This window comes from Protobothrops mucrosquamatus, unplaced genomic scaffold (genome assembly GCF_001527695.2).
Source record: "Protobothrops mucrosquamatus isolate PMUCROS unplaced genomic scaffold, P.Mucros_1.0 scaffold331, whole genome shotgun sequence".
Lineage (NCBI taxonomy): Eukaryota > Metazoa > Chordata > Lepidosauria > Squamata > Viperidae > Protobothrops > Protobothrops mucrosquamatus.
In genome coordinates, this window is record NW_015386670.1 from 343,702 (window position 1) to 354,281 (window position 10,580).

Sequence of the window (10,580 nt, forward strand, 5' to 3'; positions counted from 1 at the left end):
TTTTTTTTTTTTGAAACACATTTTATTGGGTTTTTTTTCTTAGAACAAAGTGCTCATGACACACCGTGGTGTTGGGGTAATCAAACATCCAAAAATAAAACCATATATAAATAACTCAACTCAATACATTCAATGTCCCCTCTCTATTTCCTTCAAATAGCATAATACGTTTAAGATGTTCCATTTCTAATTTAGATTTCTATAACTGCTAAACCTGTTTTAAAACTTTATAAGTTTACAATTAATATAATCAAATTTAACTTTAAATCGACAAGTTATCAATTCAGGTATCCCTTCCAAATATATTCTAATTCTTAATCTCTCACATCCCTCATTTTATCACAAGTCTCATTTATTTCTTCTTCCACTACACAATACATATCCTAATTAAAATAAAATATTAATCTACCCTATATATATATAATCCATCAATCGAGCAATCTCTTTAAGATAACAAAATAATATTAAACCTTAAATATTTCAGTTCATTAAACAAAATTCAAATTTCATCCAATTGATTATCATGCCTTATCACATCTATGTTATCAGACAAAAACATCATCTTACTAATTTAAAACACTCAATTAATTATTGAAACAATCCAAATCTAAAAAGCCACCATTTTTTCCATTCCAATACATAATAATTTTCATCAAAATAAACCTATTATTCCAAAAACTACATTCTTCTTACTTCTAACTCTAACTCTTAATCCTTAAAACAGTCCATAAATCAACAGTGCCTTTTAATCCATTACACATAATTTTAAATTTCTCTTTTCAGTCTTATTCTGGCCTTCTTTCTATGCCAAGCAGGTTTCCATCACCAAGCTTCCCTTTCAGCCGATAGATCTCTCTTTATTGCTTGCAGTGCCTTTTGGAACAGTAGGAATCCCATCCTCTGCATTAGGCATCTATTTCTCTCATCCTTAAAGCTTCGTTGCTTTAAAAATTCAAGTCTCAATCTTTGCTTCTTCTGATCCTCAAAGCTATAGATGGAATGTTTATAAGGTAAAATAAATTCCTCTTTGATCTCAGTTGTTTCCTCTTTTAGTATCTTTTGATTTATAGAATGGTCAGATATAGTCTGGAGATCAGTTTGAAGGTTTGAAGTAAAACTTCTGGTTCTTAATTCTGTAGTAAACTCTTTCATTGTAGCACATATTTCTGCAGTAGCCTCATAGATCTTTTCCAATATAAGTTTGCAGTTTAATTGTGAATGAGATTTCTCCATTTTAATAGTAATTGAAGAGAGTCTCTTTTTTCTTTTTGTGGAGGCTGTATTTAATAAAAGTTAAGCAGTATCCACCCTCACAATTCCCACAGCTGCATCAGCTTATCTTTTCTGTTCAAAAGTAGTTTGAAGGTCAAGTCTATTCCATCTCCAAAGAATAGCCAGAAGTTGCAGTATTAGGTTTTCGCCACTAGATGTCCTCAATAGATTAAAAAAAATCTTTTCCAGACACCATTTACCCCCCTTTTTTTCTATCTTTTAAAATAAAATGTGGAAAAAGAAATAATCTTCCAGCATAAAATAATAGTACAGCTCTTAGGAAAGAATTTTTTCTGTACCCCAAAGCAAATAAGAATAAAGTATAGTCTTTAAAATTTTGTTCTATTCTTTTGTTCAACCCCTTTCTTCCCAGACATAGAAGCTGCTTTTTCAAGGCAGGGAAGTAATTCCAACAAGGCTCTTAACAGGCAAAAAAAAAGCAGGATAGAATGAAGAGAGGAGCAAGGGAAAAGTCTTACCCAGGTTCACCACAGTGGTTCTTAATGCTTAGATGTTCTTTGACTTGCAGTTGGAGCAGCTAGGTGATCGGCCATTTTACTGGCCGATCTTCTTCTCCGTTGGCCCTCAGAGTTGGCTCGGACAGCTGGAGGAGCCGCTGCTCCTCTGCAGCCGAGCGAAGCCTCGTCGACGGAAGTCGCACCCTCCAGGGTGACTTTCGACCAGCATAAGGGTCTACCGGCAGAGGGAAGCTAGCCAACGAGGAGACGTCTCTTCATGCAACTAGAAGCACCGCGATCCGGAACCAGAAGTCAACTCTAGCAAATCTTGAGTGGCTGTGGGCGCTAGGACACCCTTATGCCAGTAATTTATCATCCTTAATTCTGGATGGGCATATATTATAGACAGAATCAGTGTGCTATTTGGGGGTGCTCCTAAACTCATGGCTCCTGTTTGAGGAACAAGTAGCAACTATGACCAAGAATAGCTTTATGTTGCTGGTTGTGCCCTTCCTGGATCAGGACACACTGTTCATGATAAGTTATGGTGGTTATCTTCCATTGGACTACTGAAATGGGCTCTACATTGGCTGATTTGAAGGACATCGGGGAACTAGAATTCTGGCTACATCTGATATGGCCATGTTAACTTTTGTTACTCAAGCTAACTGGCTCTCAATAGGCTTCCAGGTACAATTTATGGTTTGTGTTGTATCTATAAAACCTTTCGTGTGATGGGGACTGGTTATTTGAGGGAATCACCCTTCTTTAATTATCCATCCCATCATATTTATCAGGAGGAACATACTGAATTTCTTTGGTTAGCAAAAGCCATCTTGCATGTCTCAGAAAACATGATTTTTCTATTGGAGCACCTGCCCTAGGCAACATTAAGTTAGCCCCAACCTAGTTGGCCTTACAGAAAGTTCTTAAAACCTCGCTATTTTATCATATATGGGGCTGATTGCTGATTTCTTTGGTTTTTAGATTTTGTTATCGACCCAGAATCATTAGCAAGATGAATAACAAGATAAACTGATTAAACAAATGAAATTTATTGAATTGTGAGGATTTGAGTAATTATCAAGTTATAAATAATATAACTAGCAGGAGTTAGTTTGAAACTGCCATCTAGTTACAAGCAAATTTCTGTTCTATCTGACTTTTTAAATAAAAAACAATTGGTCTCAATCACTTTTATGTATTTCCACAGAGAGGCAAATAAACAACATGTAAGGTGTCAGAAATGTTTGGAATTTGGACACTGGACATATGAATGTACAGGGAAAAGAAAATATCTGTATAGACCATCACGGACAGCAGAATTTAAAAAAGCACTTAAAGAAAAAGAGAACCAGCTACTACAACAAAGGTATGATATACTATATAAAAGATTACATGTCACTTATAGAAAAATATATATGTACAAAGAAAAAAGAGTGAAAAGCTTTTAACAAGTTCTGTACCATTGGGGAAAAATGTATCAGAATGTCATGCATAACACTATAACCCAAATAATCCTGAAAGCTAAGCTATAAAGGATTCATTTTAGCTTGAGAGAATCCTGGGTGAGGTTATCAGGAGTTAAATGAACGGCCTCCTGTCAGTAGAGGTATTGATAGTATTGACAAGGTCAATAAAACATTAATTCTNTTCTCTCTCAGCTTCCAAAACAGAGATGAAATCTTATATTGGCAAAAATACAACTTTTCTGTTTTAACATGTATCTGGCAGGGTTACATGAAGGGCTAGAAAAATGTTAGAAAATAGTGGAGATGGGTAAGCTTCTTAACTTTTTACGTCCCATGAGACAAGCAAATTCAGGAAAAAGGAATCATTTAGATTTCTGAAAAAATCTTTATTGCTTTCAGGGTAAAGCCCACTAACAGTAAAGCAGTTTTCTAGACCAAGTCTAATTAAGCAAAGTTCTGACGTCTCACGGGAATCTTACCAAAAGCATTCTGATATTGAAATGGGGCTGTCTCAACACAGTTGTTACATCATTGCAATACTTACTGTGATACTAAAGCACTCCATTTCAAACTTAAACCCATTCAGGAGTTCATAAAGTCCTATCATGAGGATAAAGATTGTGCCTTAGGGTCAAGCCTCATGTGAATAGGGGAAATCACAGAGAAGGTTTGGAGGCAAACTTTTGTCCAGCTATAGAATCATTGGCTATGAAACCAATGATTTGAGCCTTCTCCTGCGGTTCACAGCCTCCTCTGCCATTTGCAGAGAAACAGAGACAGAGGCACTTGTGCTTTCTCTCTCTCTCTCTCTCTCTCTCTCTCTCTCTCTCTCTCTCTCTCTCTCTCTCTCTCTCTCTCTCTCTCTCTCTCTCTCTCTCTCTCTCTGTGTGTGTGTGTTTGTGTAAAAGAGTGACCTCACCCTATTCTCCGACAAGCTGACAAGCTTATTGGGCGGGGCTCCTCCTTTTGCTGCATCTCTGCAGGAAGCAGGAAGGGGAGGAGAGAGCCAGCCCAATAATGTGTGTCAGCTTGTTGCAGAACAGCCTGAAACCAGCTTGCCAGGTAAGCAGAAGATCGGAGAGAGGGAGGGGGGGGAGAGAGAGAGGAAAGAGAGAGAGAAAGAGGGAGAGAGAGGGGGGAGGAAAGAGAGAGAGAGGTGGAAAGGAAAGAGAGAGAGAGAGAGAGGAAAGAGAAAGAGGGAGAGAGGAAAGAGAAAGAGGGAGAGGAAAGAGAGAGAGAAAGAGGACAAAGGAAAGAGAAAGGGAGATGAAAGAGAAAGAGAGGGAGAGGAAAGAGGGAGAGAGAGAGAGGAAAGAGAGAGAGAGAGAGAAGAAAGAGAGAGAGAGAGAGAGAGAGAACGAGAACTCATGCACAGCAGCCTCTATTTCTTTTTAATTAAACTCTTCAATCAAGTTCTCCTCCCCCCTCGCCGGTGCGCAAGTTTTGCAGCTCCTAGTGTTTTCTTTTCTCTGGGAAACAGGTCCAAGTGGCTCTTTGGGAGTTTAAGGTTGCAGACCCCTGGACTATGAGAAGCTGCTAGAACACAATAGTAGAGAGGGGAAAAGTGGACTTAAATTTGCTCAACGGGGCATCTTCTTTCAGGCACAGCTAGTTACACTGCAATCTGAATTGTCTCTGCCCTCTAACCTTTGGGGGGGGGAAGGGATTCTAGGACCCTACAGATGCAATCTTGACATTAAAATAGTTCCAATAGTGGTCAGGTTAATGCTCACCATTAGTAACATCTTACACAGTGTAAATAATAATTTGACGGAGATGGTAATAATTGCACAAGAAAAATAATGTGGTGAACATTCTGCTATATTTTTGGAATGGGTTCTGGCAAGGCTGCAGTTTGAGATCAGAACTACCTATTTTGAAATTGAAATGCTTCAAATTGAAAATGTTTGACACATCTCATAAAGACTGAAACTTGTGCATGGTAAAAGAGAATATTATTCCACTGCCTCTTCTCTTTAATTATGGGCAAACCATTAAAATAGACATAAGTTCGTAAGGATATACTGTATGTTTGGACATAAATTAGAGTAAGTCTGAGCAAGCCTCTTTCAAGGTTCTGAATCAGTATGTAAAATAATTGCAGTGGGGGCTCTTTTTGATATCTGTCTATCATGAGCAACAGAAGTCTGGCAGCAGCTATTTAAGTCAACAGTAAATACATTGTTCCAGTTCAGTTTTGAACTGTTTTCTTTCCTGGAATTATTATGTGATCACTTTTTTTTTTTGTTCCTTGGTTATTCTCACTTATTCTACTACTAGTTCAGTTCTCTTTTTGTTGCAATTCTTCATTTTCTTTTTCTTTTTACTTTTTAGTCCTTTCACTCCATTTCTGTTTCTAGCATTGTTTTCCTGCCCATTCCCTCTCTATTTACCCTCATAGTTAAAAGTTATTTATGTAATTCAGGCTTATGCGTTATTAAATGGAAATGGAATGTTCTGTTTTTCTTTGGACTGTGCCAAATTCCAGCGAGGCAGTTTGGACCATGCTATTCTGGGTGGAGATTCAGCCTTTTCCAGAATTAAATTCTGTGAATCAGCAGTAGTCCAATGTGTTCTGGACATAACATTCCCGATGAAACAGCCAAATAGTCCCTGAAATGGTACATCCAGGAGTTCAGATGATCCAAATAGAAACACAGTTTTCTAGAATTCTCTGAAATGGTCCATTTCTGGCTCAATGAACTTTGCACATTCTAAGAACATTAAAATTATAATTAAACAGTAACTAGACTAACCAAAGAACTACCCAGTCTGTACTCCTATTTATATGGCTAAGATCTTTTCTTCAAAAATTGAAATGTTTTATTGGCCAATTAAATATCATAATTTATAATTTATTCTGCATTCTGTTATTTCGTTGCTGCTTGATTTGTTAAGAATTGAGAATAGGTTTTGACCTGTATGCATGTAGTAGGCAGATAGATTTAAACTAAGATTATAGAAAAGAATTAGTTAAGATTAAAGGTTAATATTTAAAACATCTTTTAAAAAAAAAGTTCAATGTACTTGCTTTGTAGATCTGAAGTATTTATATTAAGATACTCCATTACAATTAAACATGTACAACTGATTCTCTTTTAAGTTTGTCTTAGTCAAAAGAAACCAAAATATATCAAAATATTTTTTTCATAAATGAACAATATTTATATGCTATTTGGTTATGAAACTTTTTGAATGATTTATAAATAATATTTATTTAAATAGTTTAAATATGCAGTTCTATTTAGTTCTTTTTTATTGTTTTGTTCATTTTTTTATATCTTAGATTTCCACCATTGCCTTTGTAATTTCTCATTTGCTAAGAAACTGATTTTGATCTAATGTTAGTGCAGGTTTCTGATTGAACTCTTTTTAAAAAGTACATATTAATTGAAGTAATTCCTTTCCACCTGATTCCCTTCTCTCCCAATCAGTTCCGGAGAATGTACTACAGATAAAAAGAGCAAGAAAAAAAGGTATGTAAAGAAATATTTTTTAAAAAAATAAATAGATTTTATCACATTAATAGTTTCATAGTATTGCTATCTGTCACTTTGACTCATACTGACATGCTCTCCACTTCCGATCCTTTCTTAGCTTGAAAGAAGAAATTCTTTTTAATATGATTATTCATTATTTTGATTTATATCCTTTCCTTCTGTTCTTAAAGAACTCAAGGCAGCTAACAATAAAAATGCCAATACAGGAATATAATAAAATGGTTTAAATGTCAAAACGTTTTCACATTGAAAAAGGCTGGCTAAAAAAGAACATGAGAATAACTGATAAATCAGGCCTAAGCCCATACTAGCCCTGCATTCTGTTTCTCACATTGGCAAGCCAAATGTCTCTGAGGTGTTCATAAACAGTGGTTGGAGACCTAATCCCTCCTGTCATTGTTGCTCTGTAACTGGTATTTGGAGGCACTCTGCCAACCCAAGGGAAACATTGAGTCTTCAAGACTAAGCCCTTGATTGACTACTCATTTAATCCTCTTTTAAAGATATATCTAGGTCATCACCACATTTGGTAATGAATTTCACAGGCTAGTTACATGCTCTGTGAATATTTTTTTTTTAAAAAAAAATTATTCTAAATTTCCTTTCAGTCGTTTTCATTGGATGAAAACCTGATCCTATATTTTTGCGAAGGAAATGTACCTCAAGAATGTTTTCATCTCCCATCCCCCAGTTGTCAGGCTTTACGCAGGCTCACTGCAATTCTTGGCTCTCCAGGCACATCACCTTTTTTCAGGAATTGGTCTACTTAGTAGAAAGCTCTCAGACACAACTCGGATTGATTAGTCTTTTTTTTTTTCATCAGACAGGCATGAAGCCACAAGCCAAAAGATGTATCCCTTGTGTTATACATAAATCAAACCCCTTCTGTGTATGTTTCCCAGTCAGTAAATACCTGGATGTTCTCCTGAAGGCCTTGAAAGGCACCTGATTTGTGTTGACATAACAGTGCTCTCTAGCCTGGTTCTACTGGTTTTCTACTTCAACAATTTTCATTCCTTGCATTACTTTTTCTTAAGCTGGTGCCTCCTAGCTATATTAGTGACTGCTGTATTTTTCTCAGCTAGCATGTATTTTAATTTTGTAGTTGTGATTGTACTTCTTTTACATTTATTTTAAACATTGTTAGCTGCCTAGAGGCATTTGGGGCGATTACTTGCTGTGACTGACTTAATAAATAAAACGTGAGGAGGGAAGTCTTTTGAGTCCTTAAAATATTTTTGTTTCATCTTCAGTAGTTTTCCATATCTATGATATTGCCTCCCCCCCCATGAAACTGTCCTACTGTTTACAATATTATGGGTGTGGGTATACTATAGATTTTTATAGGACCATTATAATGACGACAGTTTTATTTTTAGTCTCTTTCCTAGCATGGATTTCTGCTTTTTTTCAAAGCTGCTGCACAATGACTCAGACTTTCTCTGACCTATCACTGTGACCCCCCCCCCCAAGAGCCCAAGACCTTTCCTGGATACTTAAAGCAAAAAGATCCAGACACCAAACTCAACTTCTGAGGCAGTACGTTCTGTAGCTTGAGAAAAATATAGAAGGCCATTCTATTTGCTGGCCAAACTGGCCTTAAAAAGTGAGAGCTTCTTTAAGAGGGCCTTTCCTGCTGGACAAGCTCTAATGAGTTAAATCCAGTGGTATGCTTGTAAGAGCCAATTGTTAAATGTTCTGGAATTTTGTGAGCCAGCTCAGACCAGAGCAGAGCTGCAACAGTTGACATGCCAGTCACCTGGTTGGCAGTTGCAGCAATAGCAATGGAACTGGCAGAGCCAGTTTATCAGCACACTCTTAAACAAATGGTTGCGAGATAGTGAGGTTCTAAACTGTTTAGGGTCTTAAGCGCTAAAAAAGAAGCTTAAACTGCCTGGAACATGTTACAATCAATTCAGATCATATAAAATGGATGCATTCTTATATAATGCACCATAGAAACCTTGCTGCAGAAAACTATACTTAAGTATCTGCAAACACTTCCTGCCTTATCATCATCAGGAAGAAGGGGGCAGGAGAAGACACATGAACTTAATGCCTGCTGTAAATCATTGACACAGTAGAAAATGATTTTCTAGTAATTTCTATATCATTGCATAGACTGATACGCCTGGAGAATTATTACTTGAATCAATTCAGTGTGTTAATTAAAGCAACAAAGCTTTTTTCTGATGTTTGTTATTCTTTTATGATTATTGATGACTACATGGTAAGCCTGTGCAAAGCATTTGATAAGGGTCCCTTTCCATCATACTCCTCCTCCAGGCAAGGATTTGCTCCTTGACATGCCATTTATCCTGTAATCATGCATGAAAAGTCTCAGTAGAGCCTTGAAAAGAGCTCAGCAGACTCTTCTGCTTTGAGAGATGTGTGCTGAGGCAAAATCTCACAGAATGATTTGCATAGGCCCAATGCAAAAAATGTCAGCCCTTGAGTGACTGTCAGAATATTGGGGGAGAAGATGCAAGCTGTCGCCTAATAATAATAATAATAATAGTAATAATAATAATAATAACAACAACAACAACTTTATTGTCACTTTGAATGTACACCAATTGGCATACATCAAAATGAAATTTCGTTGCATACGAAGTGTATATCAAAGGGTCACCACCTCTGATATACACTCCTTGTTCGTGGCCAGCTCAAGTTTCAGATCGTCCATTTTAGTCTCTAGGGAGCAAATGATGGCAAACAGGACAGATGGAAATGGAGCTCCATGTGGATTAGCCCTCAAATTAGCTTGTATTCCTGCACGACAATCTTGCCTCTTTTCCTTTTTCTGATCCTGTCTCTTTCACCTTTTCCTTAAAGAGGCTGTGTTTTTAGTTGTTTTTCCTATTAAAAATCTAGAATCTTTCTTTTAGTAAAACTGCTAAATAATGTCTGCTGGTCGTTTTAAAACTTCCGCCAGGTCTAAAAGTGTGACAAGTTCCAGCAGCGGCAGCAGCATCACCTCAGCTAGCGAGTCTTCATCAGAGAGCGATGACTCCTCCTCCTCCTCCTCGTCAGATGACAGTGATAGTGATGAAAGCACATCCAGTTCTTCGTCTTCTCCATCATCCAGTAGTTCTTCTAGTTCTTCTGACTTTGAAACAGAGTCAAGTTCTTCCAGCAGCAGCAGCAGCAGCAGCACAGACAGCAGCACAGACGATGAACCACCAAAGAAAAAGAAGAAGAACAATTTAGTGCGATGCTAGGACTATGGTGGCAGTAAAAAAATAACTCGCGTCGAAAATGCATAATGGCCAAACTAAACTAACCGGTTGTCTGTTTTTACAGTTGTAAAACGGTATTTGTTTTTACATAGTAGTTGATAGGCCATACGCTGTTAAATGGCAAGTAATACTTACTGAAAGAGTATTTTTGTGGATTACTGTTTAATAGGGAATGCTACCTTTTTTCTTAATTTTTAAAGAAATCTAATATTTATATGAATTAAGGTCCAGTCATCCTGATGTTTACATGCCGGAAAGCAGAATATATTTTCTGAATCATCCTGTGTTATAGTCCTTCAGCAATCTTGTGTTTACATCAGTTTTATAGTCTAAGTAAGAGGGAAGGAGAATATGAAGTTCGATTTCAGATGGCTAAGAAACCCAAAGCCATATTTAATGTTCCTCCTCAGTTACAGAGGGAACAATATTGCATTTTGTACAGGGGGGGGAAAAAACTTGTTTGAAAAAGTTAAAAAAAATAGTTCAATATTGTAGTCAGTTAATGGCTCAGTATCAAATTTATGTTAATTGGATTCTTTTGCGATCGGTATCCTATATACCGATCTTATTACCATCTCAGTCCAGTAGGATTGTTGAGCCTATTTGTCTCAGTTGCTCTCTTGGACTTTGTCTGCATAT

The 10,580-nt window shown here is 36.9% G+C and overlaps 1 protein-coding gene across 1 annotated transcript in view; it reads left to right on the forward strand.

Moving 5' to 3' along the window:
• The window catches only part of ZCCHC10 (zinc finger CCHC-type containing 10), a 15,281-nt gene extending 5,148 nt beyond the window's left edge, over positions 1–10,133 (forward strand). The window contains exons 2-4 of the mRNA XM_015815269.1: positions 2,944–3,102; positions 6,637–6,678; positions 9,638–10,133. Of these exons, the coding sequence (XP_015670755.1) occupies positions 2,944–3,102; positions 6,637–6,678; positions 9,638–9,923 (487 nt within the window). The 3' untranslated portion in view covers positions 9,924–10,133. The remainder of the gene's footprint in view (positions 1–2,943; positions 3,103–6,636; positions 6,679–9,637) is intronic.
• The last annotated feature ends 447 nt before the right edge of the window (positions 10,134–10,580 follow it).